At 34.3% G+C, this 19,953-nt stretch overlaps 1 protein-coding gene across 6 annotated transcripts in view; it reads left to right on the plus strand.

Annotated features, from left to right (window-relative positions):
* Positions 1-19,953, plus strand: part of ERBIN (erbb2 interacting protein) — a 188,206-nt gene that overhangs the window by 95,997 nt on the left and 72,256 nt on the right. For all 6 annotated transcript variants that reach the window (XM_069096431.1, XM_069096432.1, XM_069096433.1 and 3 more), the window contains exons 6-8: positions 6,743-6,821; positions 12,959-13,048; positions 18,501-18,557. In XM_069096431.1, coding sequence (XP_068952532.1) covers positions 6,743-6,821; positions 12,959-13,048; positions 18,501-18,557 — 226 coding nt within the window. The remainder of the gene's footprint in view (positions 1-6,742; positions 6,822-12,958; positions 13,049-18,500; positions 18,558-19,953) is intronic.

The following is a 19,953-nucleotide window of genomic DNA, read 5'->3' on the forward strand; positions in this document are numbered from 1 at the left end:
GACAAGCCATTCACAGTTCTTCTTCATACAATATTACTCTTACTGTGTATAATGTTCTCAGGTTCACACAGTGAATATGTGTCAGAGGTCGAATTTAATCTCAGAACTTCCTCACCATGAGGCTAGGTGTTCACCATACCTTGTTGCTTCTTGCCTCTTTGGGTGACTCAATAAATTAACTAGTTAACATGTGGCATTTGTAAAACTCGGTAGGGATATGAGTAGATTATGCTTTATATCTCTGTATAAATAAAGAACTACTTGAAAATCATTACATTTGAAAAGGTATGGACAAAAATGAATTAATCTAAACCTCAATAAATTTATGCATTAATTTTTTCCTAGGATATAATCTTTCCCTCAAATGGATTAAATATTATTGAATGACATGACAGACATATTGATTTTAGTCAAATAATGCATTTTAAATGCTTGCTTTAAATTGATACAGGAAAATGTATTAATGATTAATACCATCTAATTTTTGTCAACTATAATAGCTAGGTGCTGGTGAAATGTACTAGTTGTTTTTTTTTAATAGAGATTGAATTGCAGAGCAGATAGAGTGATATATAGCTTCCAAGAAACTTTGCTTCAGAATTACATAAATGTTAGTAACCTAAGTGAAAAAGATAATGTATAAGAGAACTGACTTTTTATTTTATAAAAAGTTTTTTTATAAAGACTTTACATAGATGATTAAAGTCTGTATAGCATTATCCACTTATCTCACTCTCCAGAGTGTAAGCCTATAGTAACTGGTCTGAATGTTCCTAGAGAGACTGTCTCCTTCCACAAGTATCTTTTCCTCTGAGTCTTCAGAGAGTAGATGTGCTTCCCCAGAAAGCAAGCCTATAGTTAAGTAGTATGTTCTCAGAATATGTCTCCACCCATAAGTATCTCATCCACTGAATGTTCAGAGGCGAGATGTGCTACACTTATCTCACTCTTAAATAAATTTTTGTTTATCCTGTGTCCACACTCCTATTTCCTATTAATGTGAGCACTCTGTTAATATACTAAGAGGTAGTAACAGGTTCTGTGTCCATTGACTTGAATGAGAAAACACAGAATAGAAAGCAGCAGTTATTGACAAGCCAAAGTTCTCTCATATCTTTTCTTAAAATTTGGAATGCATAAAGGTAGAACATACAATTCCTGATTTCCAGTAGCTAAGATTTCATCTTCATTCTTTTCAGGTGTTATCAGTATAATTACAAGTAAAATCACTAGATGGGAATTCTTTTAATTTAGTATGAGACTTGTGGATTGAGGCAACTTTGTTATTTGAATATATTGTTCCCTCTTACTTTTTATTTAAAAATCTTTTTGTTTTTCTCCCATCTCCTCTGATGCAGCCTGCATAGTCCCAGATAACCACATTTCTGCCCTGACATCTAATGCATTACTGTCCACATCAGGCCAACCTTTAACATAACTAGTTCATAGCCTTGCAATTCTTGGTCACCAATATAAGCATTTGTCTCATATCTCTTTTATATGTAACAGAGAAGTAAATGTAGTCTAACATACTTTTAAACAGCCTAATGTTTGCCTAGTTATAATTACTTTTCAATAGTATGTCAACAGAAGGTTGAGTTTTTTGTTTCTTTCAGCCTCTTTAGAGAGAGATTGCATATAGCTGAGATGTTAAGCTCATTACATTTTTTTTTTTAATTTACTGTTTGGTTTCAGGTAAATATGGCTTAAAAAGTTAATGGGTCATCCTCTTACAAGGTATATTCCCCAAGGAAGGCAAAGATAGAAACAAATTCCAGTATATACACAAAACTATTCATAGCAGTACTCTCTGTAGTAGCAAAAAACTAGAAACAGTTTTTGCCTGTTGTTTGGTAAATGGATGAAACATCTGTGTTATGAAAGTGTAGTGGAATATAAATGTAATTGGCAAAATTGATAAATATTAGGAATTCAAAGAAATATAGGAAGATTTTTATGAGCTGGGGCAGGATAACATGAATAAAAAAGCAAGAGACTAATACGCAAAATTACTACAAAAATGTAAATGAAAAACTTATTAAAAGAAGACAAACTCAGCTAAATGGAAAACTGATCAAACTCCTGGAGGACAGATGATGAAGCTTATCTCCATCTTCACAATGAGAATATTTTTTAGAAGAGAATATCATTCAATCAGTATTTATTGTCTTCCATATGTTAGGCACCTCGGTTATAAATACAAAGAATGAAGTATAGTATATTGTATACATTGTCAGGTTAAGTTAATCTGTCAGATATTTTTGCTTAATTGTTTTTCTTTATCAGAAAGGAGGGTTGTCTGTAAGTAAGGAGCAATTGAAATGACTATGATATATAGACAAAAGGCGTGGATAATTTTTTTTTTTAAAGAAAATAAAAATAAATAAGTTTAGGAAACTTTTAAACAATTTGGTAAAAAAAAAAATTGTAGCATGTTATATGCTCCAACAAGATCAGAAGATAGAAGCCTAAATGGAAAAGGGTCACTTCATTTAAAAAACAGATGATATAGACATAACTTTCTCAGTTAGTGACTAGAAGGACAGTTCTTTTTTTTTTTTTTTGCTTTTTTTTTTTTTTTGGAGGGGGGAAGGTAGGGCAATTGGGGATAAGTGACTTACCTAAGGTCACATAGCTAGTTTTGTGTTAAGTGTCTGAAGCTGGATTTGAACTCAGGTCCTCCTGATTCCAGGGCCAGTGCTCTATTCACTGTGCTACCTAGCCACCCCAGAAGGACAGTTCTTGATCATACAGGAAAGAGAAGTCACAAAAGCTGAGAAAAAAGCTTTATTCCATGAAATTAAAAAAAAAGAAAAACTAATACTTTTTTTTCCCTGCAGAAACAAAATTCAGATAACAATGAAAAAAACCTGAGTTAGGAAGAAAAAATCTTTAGAATACATGATATCAGTCTGATATCCTGAATAACGTAAAGAATGAATAAAATATATAAAACCACGAGCTATTCCCTGATAAGTGGTCAAAGAATATGAAGAAACAATCCCCAAGGAATTGCAAATTAATTTTTATTTATATATTTCGTTTTTTACATCACCAGAATTTCTCCCACTGCCCTTTTCCCCCTCCCAGAGAGCCACCTTACATAACAAATACTATTTTTTAAGTGAAAAGAGAGAACAACAAAACTAATCAGTGTATTGCAAGAGCCTTAAAATATGCAAAAAGCCACACCTATGGCTACAGAGAACAGGTGAGGATGTCTTCTCGTTTGTTTGTTGGGTGATGCTTGTTCTTTGTAATTTTGTAGTATTTATTTTAGCTTGGTTTTTTTGAGTTATTCTTTCCACTAACATTGTTGTATTCATTATATATAATGTTTTCTTTCCTTTGCTTATTTTATTCTGTCTCAGATCATATAAATCAGTTACAAACAGCAATATTGCATTGCTTTCACATATCACAATTCATTTAACAATTCTCTAGCTCTTTGCTATTACAAAAAAGTGTCATGTAAATATTTTGGTGTATATTGTGAGGACCTTCTTGAGTAGTGAAGTCTGAGTCACAAGTTATGTACATTTTAGTTGATTTATATGCATAATTCCAAATTGTTTTCCAAATGGATTATGGTGATTCTCAGCTCCACCAACAATTACAAGTGTCTTCCCCTTCCAGATGGACTCTTTGTTAAAGTGGGACTCTTCTTCCAGGGTGGAGGGTGCACTGTCCGAAGCTTCAGGGTTTTTGTGCAACTGTTTTCAGAGATGTTTCCAAGAACCTGTAAATTTTCAGTTCTCTGACCACAAGTGCTCTTTTCTACCCTGGAATTGTAATGAGGGTCCCTGTTCCACTGAGGTCTCAAGCTCTGGTGTGCTGGTGTTCCTTATTACTCTGGCACTGCCACCCAGGACTGCGACACAGAGTTTGGGGCATTGGGGGCAAGAAAAACTCTGTTGCTTTGAAACTTTCCTTTCATCATTTATTACAATGAAATAATATTCCATTGTATTCAAAGACTAGAATTTGTTTATTTCCAAGTTGATCATCACTCTTTAGTTTGCATTTTCTTTGCCACTACAAAAAGAGTGGTTATAAATTCTTTTTAGCTCTGTGTCCTTTTACTCTTTCTTTGATCTCTTTGAAGGTATAGGCCTAATGTTGCTGTTTTAGTATGCACACTTTAGCGATTTGTGTGCTATGGTTCCAGATTACTTTCTAACAAGCTAGACTGCTTCACAGATGCAGTTGTGTTCCTGTCTTTCCAAGGCCCCTCCAGAAATTATCATTTTCCTTTCTTGTCATCTTTGCCAAACTGATGAGTGAGGTGGGAACTCAGAGTTGTTTTAATTTGCGTTTCTCTAATTATTAATTATTTAAATTATTTCTGTAGTTATTGATTACTTGAACTTTTTACTTTGAGAATTACCTGTTCATATTCTATACTCATTTATCTGTGAGGGAATGACAACTTTTCTTATAAATTTTCTGATGAACTTCTAAATGGTTCTTCATTATGCACATAAGAGCTATTATCTCTAAAATCAATAAGAAACATAGTTAACTATCTGATTTAAGGTTGTGAACTCATTTTGAAACAGGCCTTAGAAATACAGACAACCTCCCATGTTAGTGATAAATTCTTATACTCTGTTTTAGATCAACAGACCTTTTTTGTGTACACACACTCATTATGTTCGAGGTAGAATGTTATGACTGTCCTTTAAGATAACTGGACTTTGTATTGGAAACCTAATTTTGGGTCTTTGCTCTTTCATTTGACTAGCTATTTAGCTTAAAGCAAGCAATAAACTCACTTCCTTACCCTTATCTTTAAATTGTGAATGACAAGCCTTGTGTAACCTGCTTCAACCTGAGATAAAGTCTTAAACTGCACATAAATGTAAGCTTCTGAGAATAAGAGTTATCATATAGTAGGAACATACCAGCCAAATACTTCTTCCCCAGTAAACCATCCTTACCTGTATAATTTTGTTTCCTTCTAGGTTCATGTGGGGAAAGAGTTTCTACTCTACTCTAGATATCTTCCACATTGGCACACATCTTTGGCTTGCCTTTAGTGAGAGGGGGTGTGTGTGTGTTTATCTGTGTGTGTGTTTTAAGCTTAAATTTTAAAAAGTCCATATTCACTGCAGAATGCAAAAATAGAATTCTATATGAAACTATATCTCAGTATTTCATACTACTTGCTTTTTTTTAAAAAAAGTATGTAATAATTCCACACATTACTTTTTAATTTGACTTGTGTTTGTGCCTCCTTCTCAACTTCCCTTCTATGTGTTTTAAAGGCTTTCTGTTTTTAATCACTTTTGCTATTGCCCTTTTCTTCTTTAGCCTCTACCCCCAACTAAAAGTGGAGATAAGGGAAAGCAAATACTAATAAATGAATATAGTGAAATCAAATCAATCCATGTAGTGGTGAAATCTAGAAATATATTTATCATATAAGTAATTTATAAATATATTTTTATCATACCTTTAAATGTATTTTTTTTCCTGTAACTGTAGTCTGTCAGGAGATGGATGACATGCTTCATCATGGTTCCTCTGGGGACATTTTCAATTTACCTCTATAGTTCAAATCTGTACCTACTGAAATAATCCTCTGCATAGCTGCTAAAGAGATTTTCAAGTGCAAGACTGCTCAGGCCACTCTCTTCCTCATATTCCAAGGGTTCTCTGCTGCCTTTAAGATCAAATATGAATTATGGTTTGGCTTTTAAAGCCCTTTACAGCCTGGCCCTAATCTGCCTTTTCAACTTTCCTACGTTCATTGGTCAAGTCAGAAATCAGACTGGCCTTTTTGCTATTATTCCTCACATTTTCTACCCTATCTCCCATCACTGTGCCTTTGCTCAGTGGCTTTTCTCCATGCCTTGAATGCTAGAAACTACTACCTTACAAAGTTACTTCAAGTATTAAATAAATAATACATGTAAATAAAGTATAGTATCAACCTTCAAGTGTCATATACATATTAGGTTGTGATGTTGACTTTTAAGTGTCCCTAATAGGGTTCTTTTCATAAGTACTGGGCTTGTGATTTTGTTGGTATAGTGAACTTCCTGTAAAAAAAATTTTTTGACCAAAGCAGATCTATAGCTCCTCTGAACCTTAAGAGTCCAAGAAAGTCCCATAGACCAATGGTATTGAATAGAAATGGATCCCTGCAGGTGCATGTTGACTTAAAAAAAAACCCAGATATTATCTGTGTCATGTTATATTTGTATTCAGTTTGTTAAACATTTTTCAATTATACTTTAATCTAGTTCCTTTGCACTCAAGAATTTTGATGGTCATGTAAGTTTGGTACCTTTGACCCAGACCACTGGGAAGTTAAGTGACTTGCCTAGGATCACACAATTAGTATGTGTCAGTGATGAAAATTTACTCTAATTATTCCTGGTTCCAAAAGCAGCTTTCTATCCACTAGTCCTTGCTCTCTATCTTTCTTTTCCCTTTTGCACTATTTAGTAGAAGTTTTTTCCCTGATTTCCTTGTATTTTTTATGCCTCTTGGTTTCATTACATTACCAAAATTTATTTAATTCAACCCTCTTTATTGGGCATTAGGTGGCTTACTTGAAAAAATACATATAATGCTGAAAGTATTAATGAAAATATTTGTACAGATAACCTTTTTTGTTCTTAATAACACTTTCCAAGTATCTTCCTAGCAATGGAATAATTGGGAAAAGGAGTATGATTTTCCATGTAAATTTAGTTTTTTGTTGTTTGTTTGTTTGTTTTGGTTCATTTTCTAGGAATTCAGGAGTTTCCAGAAAATATAAAGAATTGTAAGGTTCTGACGATTGTTGAGGCCAGCGTAAATCCCATTTCAAAGTAAGTTTTCTTTTTTCTTAAATTAAAAATTTAATTCAAAATAAATTTTAAAATGCAAATGTAACTTGTTTTGCTAATGAAATTATCTTTATTTTAAAATATATTGCCAATTCATTATTTTTCCATTAAATGCTTTTTTCCCCACATTTTTGTTAGAAATTGACTTCCAAGATGCTGAACTTGCAAGACATGTAGCATTTGTCATTCTATAAAAATCAGATCTATATAATCTATAAAAATTGTAAGAATAAATGATTTACACAGTTAGCCATTTGATTCAGTCTGTTAGGAGGAGGAGGAGGCAGGACTGATTTGTATTTGAAGCATTTAAAAAGGTCCAAAAGTACAAAGCTTTTTAGTGACCCTAAGCCACTCTGCCATCTAAGCATCTTTTCAACTAATTTTCTCCTGCTGTTGTTATATAGCTTACAAGTGATGAAGTTTCAGTATCTCTGAATCTTTTGATAATTGCAGATGACCCAAAGGGCAGTAAATAGAAATCTATGGTGGGTGTAAAGAGCTGGTACCCTATTACCAGTTATGACTAATGCACAGGAGGTGGTATTAGAAACGTATGACCAGTAGACTAGTCAAGTTACAAGAACAAGAGATACTTTGTATCTTATATTGCTGTCCCCAAAATCATTAAAGAAGATTTTGAACTCATTGTATAGATTCCCCCTCAAGATAGACTCACTCTGTGGAAAAAAATCACACAGTAATAGAAAGCTGATAAGATTGTAACTTCCCCCAACATCAAGAATTACCCATTTCTGAAACTCAAGGAATTGTGGAATTGAATCTTGTAAAATAAAAGTAAACAAACAAATTAATTTAAAAAAAAAAGAATTGCCTATTTCTGTGGGATCACAGAGCAGAGTCTTAGTGCTGCAAAGGCTCCCGAGATCAATCTCTGTAAACTGGGTGATTTGGTGTAACACCAAAACAATAGGGACAATCAGTTGAATTTGTATTATCAAATCTATATCTCCACTAAAGTATACTTTTTACAATATCTCTCAGATACAGTCATTCAGCGTTAGGTTGAAGTTGTCCCTATTCCACTTTTAGATAGTGCCAAGTGTTAGGAAATTTTTCCTAACTAAATTGGTTAAATTGGCTCCATTGCAAACTTTTACCCCTTGTTTCTCGTTTCTGCTTTCTAGGGCTAAGCAGATAGCTAATTGATCCCTCTTCTGCATAACAGTTTTTCATGTACTTAAAGTTAGCTCTCAAAGTTCTAAGTCCTATCCTTCCCTCTTTTCCCCTCCCTCCCATTTTCCATTCTTCTGGATATAGTATATGTACATACTACAGCCAGTCTATATATCCCTTTGATACATGAGTTTCACTGTGTCCAAAACTGAATTCATCTTATTACCCCTGTAAGCTTTCCCATCCTCCTAACTTCACAATTTTCATTGGTGAGTTTATGTTTATCTCTGTCACCCACTCTGCATAAACATTCTAATACTGTGACTAACCCCATCATTCCCCTCCTGTACCTTTCATGCCTCCCTTTTGCCTGCTGAGAAGATTCCAAATTTCTATTGTCTTACATTCAGAGCCCTCAGTGGTTTGTCCCCAGCATAGCTCTCAAGCATTTTTTCATACTCTTCCCATTCGTGCCTCTCTATTCTAGCTGAACTTATTTTCCTTTGTTCTCTTGCCATGTGACATGTTGGTGCCTTTGCTCATATTTTCCCACTACCTGGGAAGGATGATTTCCCGTTGCTGCCTTTTGAAATATTTCCCTTCCTTTAAGGCACAACCTAGGTCTTATTTTTCTCTGTAAAATCATCTCGAAGTGTTCTCAGTTTGAAATGGGAGCTGTTTCTCCTCAAATTTCTTGTAGCACTTAGTATGAATCTCTGTTTTGTACACTTACCTAATTTTTATTATAGTTATTTTGCATATATATATATATTTCACCTCATAAAATTTCAGTGGGAAGGAACCTCAGTGACTAGCTAGTCTAGATTATACCCCAAAATGTATACACCTCAACTTAAGTGGTTATCTAGTGCCTTCTTGATGACCTGTATTGAGGTGAGGAACCTGTTAGCTCCTCCAACAACCCATTTTGATTTTGAATAGATAATTATTAAGAGAATTTCCCCTAAAATCAAGCCTAAGTTTACCCCTTTCCAACTCTTAACATTGTTCATAGACTTGTGTTCTGGGGCCAAACTGAATAAATGTGGTCCTTTTCCCTATCCCCTTCTGCATTGTTAGATTCTTGAATTCAGAGTCTATGTCTGAGGTTAACTATGTGTAAGTTTTAGTGGATAAAGTGCTATTCTAGCAAGTCAAGAAGAATGAAGTCCAGATGTTAATTCAGAAAATGCCCACTGTGTGATACTCTTCAATTCACTTAAACTCTGTCACTTTCAGTCTCCTCTTGTAAATGGAGATAACAATAACAACTATTTACAGGTTTGTTTTGAGGGAAAAATGAGATAATAATATAAACATATAATAATGTGAAGACCTCTACAAACCTGAAAATGTTATTTGTTAGTGGTGGTAGTAGTCATAGTAGTTGTAGTAGTAGTATTTGTTGTTGTATACCTAGTATGGTTCCCTTCACATTGTGTAATTGTTTTATAAATGTTTAGATGGAATGGAATTTCATTTAATCAAAATAGTGAAGATCTTGACCCACTAGCCTATGGTCTATCCCTTTTCCTCTCCCTCTTTTACAACCTTCTGTGTTTGCCTACTTCATGAGGAGAATAGATTGCCTCCCTTTCCAAATGATATGGAAGAGTAGCAGAACCACACCCTTTCTTTATAGGTTTTTATCTTCAGAATTGTTTCACTTGAAGTTCTTCTGTTATTCCTACTGGGTTAGAAAATGGAAAATGATTTTTTTGTTGTTGTCACCAAATAATTGTACTGTAGGTGAAAGTGTCAGTAAAAATGTGAAAGCAAGACAAAGTTTATTTACTCTAATGAGTTTTTATAATCAAATCCTCATCTGTTAGGATCAAAATTGAGTGTAAACCCCCCTCCAACCCTATCTTAAACATTTTATCAAAACTCCACAGCAGCTGTGCATTCTGGTTCATTTACTATATAGTCAGAAGTATTATAAATGCTTGTCAATTTGTATACACAGAGGGATATGTGTGTGCATTAACAAGCATTTATTAAATGCTCATTATGTACCAGATACTGAGGGTAGAGGGTATACAAACACAGAAAATTGACCCTGCCCTCAAGAAGCTTATATTTTATAGGAGTAGACAGCATATACATAAAAATACAACAGTGGTGGCAATAGCATCTGCAGGAGATCAGGTCAAGAGCTTCCTATAGAATTGGTACTTGTTCTCAGTTTTGAAAAGGCAGAGCTTATTTGGGACTGCATTCTAGGCATGGAAAAAAAAACCACTGAGCAAAGGCACAATGATGGGAGATAGGATAGAACATTGGCAAAAATGACCAGTTTGACTTGACCAATGAGTGTAGGAAAGTTGACAAGGCAGATTAGGGTCAGGTCGTGAAGGGCTTTAAAAGCCAAACCATAATTCATATTTGATCTTAAAGGCAGCAGTTGGAATTTGAGAAGGAAAGTGGCCTGGGCAGTCCCGCACTTGAAAATTTCTTTATCAGCTTTGTAGAGGATCATTTGAGTAGGTATAGATTTGAAGTATAGAGGTAAATTAAAGGCCATTGAAATTGTTTAGGCTTAGAGATAATGAAAGCTTGAAAAGTAGAGTTGTGGCCTTGTCAGTAGAGAAGAAGGGATAGATATAGGAGTCATAGAACTAGAAATCATTGTGGGTGAAGAAACATGAGGAGTTGAGTGACAGCAAGATTATGAACCTGAGTGACTGGAGAGCTGGTGGTGCATTCTGTAGAAACAGGAAAAGTCAGTAGAGGGTATAGGTTTATGGGGAAAGATCATTAGTTCTTTTTTGACCATGCTGAGTTTGAGATATCTACAGGACATTGACATTGTGTGTTAGGTTATAAATAATTCATATTTCAAACAGTACTATTTTAAATAATAATTATGATACAACTTAGGATTTTTTACATGAGTATTTGTACTGATAAAATTACTTAGTATTCAGTTTGTCAGAATTCATCTGCAGAACTTTCAACGGAGTATTTTAAACTATTTTGCTATTAATGTGATTGTTACCTTGTTTTCTTAGTAAACATAGGCTAGGAGCATTAGCATTTTTATTTGCTGGACTAAACTTTTTATTTCATTGGTATAGGGGAGCTGCTGAAGAAGAAACTTCCATCTGCCATTGTACTTCACTTATTTTTGCAATGTGTTCTGTCTGAGAGCATTGCCTCAGGGCATACTGAGAAGGTTAAACCATTTGCCCAGTGTTAGAGCTTGCATATATTAAAGCCATCTGTTTTTCTATTTATATTCCCTGAGCTTAGCACAGTGCTTTGCACATAGTATTTAATGATTGCTTTTTCATTTATTTTCATTCATTTCTGACTCATGATTCTGACTCTAGCCTCTACACCATCCTGCCTCTCTGATTTTTATATAGCACCAAAAATAATTATTGGAAACCAATAAAATTTTTGCTAAGTTCAATTAAATTCAATTTTAAATATTATAACAATTTGTAGTTTAGTTTATCAGTTTTTTGACTACTTGTATGATTTATCAGTTTTTTTGACGAGCACCTATCAATTTTAAATTGATTGGTTGCTAAATCTGTTTATTTTTTTTAATTTTTCCTATTTACTTAGATTTGTAAAATCATTGTGTATTATGTATGTTTCTTAGTAATCTTTCTTTGAACTTGGGACATAATGCAAAGTGAAAACACTTTGCAGAAGGAATTAGGGACAATCCAGACATTTGGTAATTGCTCAGTGTGAGGAATTCTGAGTAAACTTCTCTACCCATACACATGGGCAGTTTTTCTAGAACCATGCTCTCTTCTTCAGTTGATTTCCTCTGAAGTAATTTTCCCCACATACTTCTTCCACTCTTAATTTTCAACCATCTGTTGATTCTTTCCCAAATGCCTTCAGATATTCCAAAGTTTTATCCTTAGACCCTATCATCTCCTTAAGCTATCACTGTATATCTTTCATTCTTTCTTTTCTAAACTCTTTGAAATTATCTATACTCATTGCCTCTACCTCCTCTCTTATCTGACTCTGACCTATTACCTAGCTGAATTGTTTTCTCCAAAGTGATCTTCTAGTTACCAAATCTGGTTGTTTTTTCTCAGTCCTCATTCTTCTTGACTGCTTTGCTCCATTTAATACTATTGATCACCTTCTCCTAGATAACTCTCTCCTTTCTGGGTTTTCATGGCACTACTCTCTCTTGATTTTATTTCTCCCTACATAACTGCTTAGCATCCTTTGCTGGCTTATCATTTCTGTCATGCCCTCTGACTGTGGATATTACTCTCTTTTCTCCCTGCACATACTCTCTTGGTGACCTTATCTTTTTTGGTTTATTATCTCCAGACAACTAAAGATCGAGGAAAGATCAGCTAAAAGATGTATATATCCAACTCCAGTCTCTTCTCTGAACTTTAGTCCTTAGTCACCAACTACCTACTGGCTCTTTCAGAGTGGATGTCCTAGAGACATCTCAAGGTTAACATGTCCAAAACAAAACTCCTTCCCCCTGAAATGTACCTCTCTTCCAAAGTTTTGAATTTCTGCGGAATTTCTACCATCCTTCCAATCTCCAGGGTTTTCAACTTTAGCTTTCTCTCTGGGTAATTATTTTTGTTCAGCCACCTGTCAGATTATGGAATGATTCTCATCTGTATTGATAGAAGGAGTTACCTGTACCAATGAAGTAAGTCATTGATCCTTGAAAGAAGTAAGAAGTTTGGAGATTGTTTATGGGATTTATCTTAAATTTGCCCTGAATTGCCACATATGCTAGTTGGTATAATTTTTAGTATCATAAAGACCAAAAAGAAAGTTTGTCATAAGCTTTCAAACATTGTTTAAATGTATGTTTTATTATTAAATCACAACAAAAAGGAATCTCAACTGGAGAAGCACAAATAGAAGAATTAATAGATGCATACTAGTGTCATGTGTTCTTAAAAAATCTTTAATACCCAAAAAAATACACATTAAAATACTACACATGAATTAAACTGCAGATACTGTTTTTCATGCAGACTTCCTGATGGATTTTCTCAGCTGTTAAACCTAACTCAGCTATATCTGAATGATGCTTTCCTTGAGTTCTTGCCAGCAAATTTTGGCAGGTAAGTTGTATTCATGTATACATTTTATTTTTTTCAAGTCCATATAATAGCAGAAGAACCTTTGTTAATTCTTTTAATTAACTTTTTAAAGGTTTTAGTTTATGAAAATTGTCGTTTTTCCCCTTCTATTTTTTGTTTTTGTTTTTCATTTAGTTTGCCTGCATTGTTATTCTGTTGTCAGTTTTCCTAAGTAAATTGTAATGGGGAAAAACCCTGCAGAGTGGTTACTTTTAATATGTATACTGTTATACTATATACTCTGAATAGTTAGATTGTGGGATTTTAGAGTTGAGAAGGGACTTCATAGATTATAAGATCCAACTACATCACTCTTTCACAGATGGACAAACTGAGTGAGACCCATAGGATGGAAATAACTTATTCAAACCCACAAAGCTTTTAGGTGGGCAGCAAGACCTGGATTTGAAGAGGTCTCCTACCCAGATTTCAGTGCTCTAGTTCGACTGTGTCATCTTGCTTTTCTCATTGTAGTAATAGTAAGGATTTTTTTAAAATGTGGTCAATTTCATTTCATGTCTACACCAAAGGGTGTTATCAGATTCCCCAAAAAATGTTTTTTCAAATAGTAGATAAATTGTTTATCTAATCAATTCTTTGCACTTGTTCTTCACATCCCCAACAGTCATCCTAACATAGCTATTGTTGGTGATTCTCATTGGTTCCTATTTCATTATAATCATTACAATTTGCCATTTAGTCTTATTTTATCCTCTTGTTCTTATTTCACAGATAGGGAAACTGAGGCCAGATTAGACAGTGAGGCTTATTTATTGAATCAGGAATCAAGTTGGGACTACAAATGAGGGGTCTCTACTAAACCATATTGTTAAGTGACAAGAAACATGAATGTCTTTCTTTTTACTCTACTTGTCCTTCTTCAACAATAAAATGAAACTACCAAAACCCCCAACAACCAAGAAATGGAAAAAAGAGTTCCCCTGGCCTGGCCTCCAGCAAATTTGTAGTTGAATATAAAATAAAAATTAAACATTAGTGAAAAATGTTCTCTTCTTCCTAATGTAGCAGTTTGAGTGTTCCTTCACTTCTCTGCTCATAACCATTTAATGTCTCCACAGTGTTTTTACATTAAAATGTAAATGCTTCAACCTTTTGTTTAAGGAATGTCACCATCTGACTTCTGCCTCTACATTCTTATTTCTACATGCTAGCCAAACTAGACAACTCAATATTTCTTAAACTTAACTCACTATCTCTTACGTCTGTATATTTGCACAGATTTTACCATTTAGTTTTGCCATGCTCTTTCTCAGGACTCTCTCCAGAATCTGGTCCCTGCAGTCATCCACCAGGCAAGTTCCCTGATTCAGTTGGCTCTGCCCTAGAGTCTTCTTCAGTGGTTGGCCCCTGAGGTCTTGTCTCAGAGAAGACCCAATTGCTAGCTTAACCCTGAGTAATTAACTTAACCCTGAGTAATTAACCCTTTTCATTCTCACCTTTTGTGAGGCAGCCTTCAGCCATTACCACCTTCCATGAGGTTAAATCTTGAGGAAGGTCCTTATACTTTATGTGTTTCAGTCAATAGAGAAGTCTATCACCAGTATTCTGCCTGGACTCATTCCTTGGTGGATAGCATACTTTGTATAGGACTGAACTTGTTCTTCCTCAGCACCATGACTTCATTTTCTTCCAGCCCATAGTTCTTTTTTAGGCCTTCACTCCAACATTGGCTGTATCCTTATCTTTTCATTTCCTGGACCTTTGTCAGACAATTCAGTTCTACGGTATCATCTACTCTGGGATCCCTTGCTTTCTTGTGTTCTCACTAAACACACCTTGCCAAAATCTAGCTCTGTATTTCTTCTGCCACCTTCCTCTTTCTGTCCTATTCATATGCATATTCTAAATGGAGCCAAAAGAAATGAAACCATGTTCATTGACCTTGCTACAAATTTATGTTATCTAATCATAGCTGGGCCCTCACTAGAGCCAGGTACTCATTTGACTTCTCCTTAATTGAATCATTATCCCACTCTCCACAGGGATTGTACCAAATTTCTGTCTCCAGGGTTCCAAAATCACTGCTCCCTTTATGTCTTTGCTGAGGACTTTGCTTCATACAAAATTGAGGCCATTTGCTAAGGGCTCCCTCTTTTGTCTTTATCATCTTACATCACTCAAACATTTTCTGCCCACTTTCTCTCCTTTCTTTCTGGTCTTAGGCCATTCTCTTTGCAAAGGCCCACCCCTCTACATGCACTATTGATTCCAACCTCTTCCCTCTTTTTCTACATACTGCCCCCTGTATTCCCTGTTTTTTCTCTTCAGTCTCTCCCCAGCTCTGACTTATTCCCAGATGCTTGCAAACATTTCTGTGTCTACCCTATCTTTAAGAAATTCTTAATTTGATCATACTATTCTTCCTTCTTACCTAAACTCCTTGAAAAAGATGGTTTCCTGTATCTCCACCTCCTCACTCATTTAAACACCCAGTAGTTGGGCTTCTGCCCTCATCTTTCAGCTGAAACTGTTGTCTCCAAATTTGTCAATCCGCTTTTAATTATTGTATCTCAGTTCTCACCCTCCTCGACCTCTGTCCAGCATTTGACACTGATGATAATTTGTTTGCCCGTTACACCCCTTCTTCTTGAGGTTCTCGTGACGCTGCTCCTCCAGAAACTCCTTCCTACTATCCTTTGTTGGCTCTTCCTGTAAGTCCCACTAACTTTAGGTGTGTGTCACTCAAGCCTCTTTACTGGACCCTTTTCTGTTTTTGTACTATATACATTAGCTCCTGTGGGTTTAGTTATCATCTTTTTGCAGATGTTTCCCAGATCTAAATTCAGCTTTCTAATTTCTCTCCTAAGTTCCACCCTGCATTATCAACTGCCTTTTGTACATCTCCAGTTAGATAGCCTGTAGGCATTTTATATTCAGAATAGCTTAAAATAGCTAAAAGTCGTTATCTCTTCCCCACCCCCAAACCTCTCACTTTTTCCTAACTTTCCTGTTACCATCAAGGGTCCTCCAGTCACCCAGGCTTGCATTCAGTATCTTTTGTCAAATCTTGTTATGTATACACCATAACTTACCTATAATTCCTTTTCTCTACTTAACACAGTTAGCATACTTGTTCAAGCCCTCATTGCTTCTCTCCTGGATAATAATCTTTCAGTTACTTTCTCATTGGTCTCTGTGCCTCAGGTCTCTTCCTTCTCTAATCCATCTTCCACACAGCTGCTAGTGTGTTCTTTATAAAACGTGGGTCTAACCATCTTATTCCCTTCTATTTAATAACTCTGTTGGCTCTTGATTAACTCCAGGGTCAATTATAAACTCCTATCTTTGGCAGTAAAGTCCTCCATTACCTGACCTCTTCCTGCCTTGCCTCTATTTCTTTGGCATTCCATCCACATTGTCCTGCTTCATGTTCCTCAAACTGAACACTCCATCTCCTCTTTTACTTCCCTTGCACTGGCTGCCCCTCCTTTCCTAGAGTACTGTATCGCCTCACTGCCAACTTGGAGTTTCCTCAGCTTCCTTAAGGCTCAGCTCAAATTCCACCTTTAGGGGGCTTTTCACAGTCCCTCAACTAATACCTTCCTCTCTGAGATCATCTTCCATCTATTCTGTATATCTTTCACATACCTAGTTATTTTCATGTAGTCTGTTCTATTAGAATGTTGTCTTCAATGCCTTCCTAACTCTTCTCTGCCTCTTAGAGTTAGTTGATACTTCTCTGAAAATTTGTCCCCAACTCCCCAAATTGTCGGTCATCTTTCTGTTCAGTTTGCCTTGTATTATGATTATCTGTGTATGAAGGGAAAAGTTGAATATTTTCTTAAGTTGCTTTTTTGTTGTTGGTGGTAATAAGTTCTATGTTTCTTCCCCAGGTATTTGATATTCTTCCCTCTTTCAGATGTCTTGCTTGGCACATAGTATTTGTTTAATAAATGATTATTAGTTAATTGATTTCCCAATAACTTCAAAATTGTCAGCATGGAACTCTTTATGTATTGGTTCTGTTGGAACTTCTCTTATTCTACATGCTTGAATGAATTTATGTTTCCTCTTCCTTCAAAAGTATTCACTCCACTGTCATTGATGCAGAATGTAGTCATGTAAATATTTCTTTTGTTTTTCATTTGCTGGTTTTGAATACTCTTGGGCTGACTTAATTGGATATCCTGCCCACCTTTCTTTCTATTACTTATTCTCTTCACTATTTCTTGGTGTTTTGTAAAATACTGAAATGTATGGATTTACATCATTCTTCTTTGTAACATTTTACAAAGGTGTTTAAATTCATATTTCTCTACTTGGCAATAAAACTGTTTCCTAATACATTTTCTAGGTTCTTTAATTGTCTTCATTGTTTCCATTGACCTATATAAGTTAAATTTCCTAAACAAATTATGATAGCAGGTGTCAATGTCTGTTCTTTTTCTGTTTCCCATTTTTAGTACATTTTGTTTAAATGGTTCAGTTTGGAGTTGCCTCAATTGCACATACCCTATATTTAGCTCATTTTTATTATTCTAATTTGGTATTGATTTTTAAATCTTTTTAAAAATAATTTTAGTGTACAAAGACAGCTAGCTGATTTGGAAATGACTTCCATATTATTAATCAGTTGTTTCCAGTCAGCGTATTTTTAAGTGTTATAGCTACCTTTTGTTTTTATACTAGTCATTTTCCTTTAACCCTTCCTTGTATTTATAAATTACTTTTTAATAGCAAACAACATCTTCTTAAGACAAACCAACTCACATGGAGACTGGATCTGACAATTTATACCATATTCTGTTTACATAGACTCTTACTCCTCTATTGAAAGGAAGAAGTTTTGTTTTCATATCAGTTCTTTTGGTTTGAGATTGTAACTTAGAGTTGCTTAGAGTAGAATTCTTAGATCTTGAGTTAAAAGGAATTTCAAAGGATATCTCTGTTTCAGTGGTCTCATTTCCAAAGAGGAGACTTACCATTATCTGTCAAAACTGAGTGTAATGCTACAGGAGGAAAAATGGTTATTTAATGAGATAGAGGACTTCCTAGCATTCCTGATGAAAAGACTAGAATGGTATAGAAACTTTGAAGTTCAAAGGAGTGAAAGAAATTTTAAAAGTTAAACATGAATGAACAGTGAGAAAAGGAGACCCTCAAAAAGATAGCTTTGAAAGTATTCTTAATTATATTAATTATATTTTTGCTCCTAAGCACTTAAGGGTTATACGTTTCTGTCACTATATTATATATATATATATTATATATGTTATATATATTATATATGTGTCTGCCTCATTGTAGTTACATGATAAAAATTTTTTACTTAGCAAGTATATGGCACTTAGAGAACATATAATAAATGCTTTATTTATATCTATATTAAAGTGCAGCCTTAACTTAGTCACTTTGTTGGCCATTGTTCTATAAAAAAATAACCAGATTTTGTTTTTCTTTTTTAATTTAACAGGTTAATAAAACTTCAGATTTTGGAACTTAGAGAAAACCAGTTAAAAATGTTACCAAAGTAAGTAAAGATATGCCATTAAATTTATGTGTCTTTTTTTAAAATTAACTTTTTAAAAATTATAAAACTTCATTCCATTCCCTGCATCTTCTGTTACGGTGTGGGCAAAGCAAAGTAAAACAGAACCTTTGTAACAAACATTGTTAAACAAACATTTCTTACCGGCAATATCCCAAAATGTATCACGTTCTGAGTATTTAGTTCATCTTTGATTTATTTGGAATCACGATTAATCATTTCATTGGTTAGAATTCCTAAATCTTTCAGAATTGTTCTTTTTTGTTACAGTATAAATTTTTTTCCTACTTCTACTCACTTCAAAATGCATTAGTTTAAACAGATCTTTGCAGGTCTCTGAAATAGTTTCTCCATTTCTTTCAGCACATTAGTATTCCATCACATTCTTACTGTTTATACTATAATTCCCTAATCAATGTGCATCTGCTTAATTTCCACATATTTGCTATTATAAAATGACCAGCTCTTAAAATTTTTGTACACAATTTTTTATACAAGATTGTGTAGAATTTTTCCCTCTTTCTTTGATGTTTGACAGGCAGAGTAGTTGTATCTCTGCATCAAAGAGTATGCATGTATTAGTAACTTTGGTAGCATAGTTTCAAAATTGATTTTCAGAATGGCTGGATCAGTTTGTATCTCTACCAGGAATGCCTCTCAACAGTTTTCATTTTCCTTTTTTGTCAATTTTATTAATCTTATGAGTTATAAGTACAACCTCAGAGTTGTTTAATATGTATTTCTTTAGTTACTAGTAATTTGAAACATTTTTTCCAAACAGCTATAATTAGCTTTGATAATGTATTTCCTTAAGAACTTCATATTCTTTGATTATTTGTCAATTGACAAATGGTTTTTATTTTCATAAATTTGAAACAGTTCCTTATGTCTTTGAAATGAGATATTTTTTTCAGAAAAATTTTGCTGCAAAATTTTTTTTCCCTTTTACTTACTCTCTTAACTGCATTGATCTGTTTATGGAAACACTTTTAAATTTTATATAATCAGAATTGTCCATGTTATATTCTGTTATCCTCTCTATTATTTATTTGGTCATGAACTGTTTTCCTATCCATACATCCAAAAGGTAAATTCATCCCTGTTCCTTTAAATTTTTTATAGTGTGACCTCATATCTAGGTCATCTATCTCTTTGGAGATTATCTTTTTATATGGTGTGAGGTATTATTCTAAATCTAATTTCTTTCCAAATGTGATCTGGTTTTTCCAGCAAATTTTGTCAAATACCATATTTTTGTCCCAGTAGCTAGGGTTTTTAAGTTTGTCAAATATTAATCTATTAGATTTGTTTGTTTCTAGTAGTTGTGTACTTAATCTGTTAGATTGATTGAACTCTTATTTTTTTAACCAATACCAAA

The sequence above is a fragment of the Petaurus breviceps genome, unplaced genomic scaffold, assembly GCF_028583685.1.
Source record: "Petaurus breviceps papuanus isolate PSGF00001 unplaced genomic scaffold, PetGlider_PUasm1.0 229, whole genome shotgun sequence".
Lineage (NCBI taxonomy): Eukaryota > Metazoa > Chordata > Mammalia > Diprotodontia > Petauridae > Petaurus > Petaurus breviceps.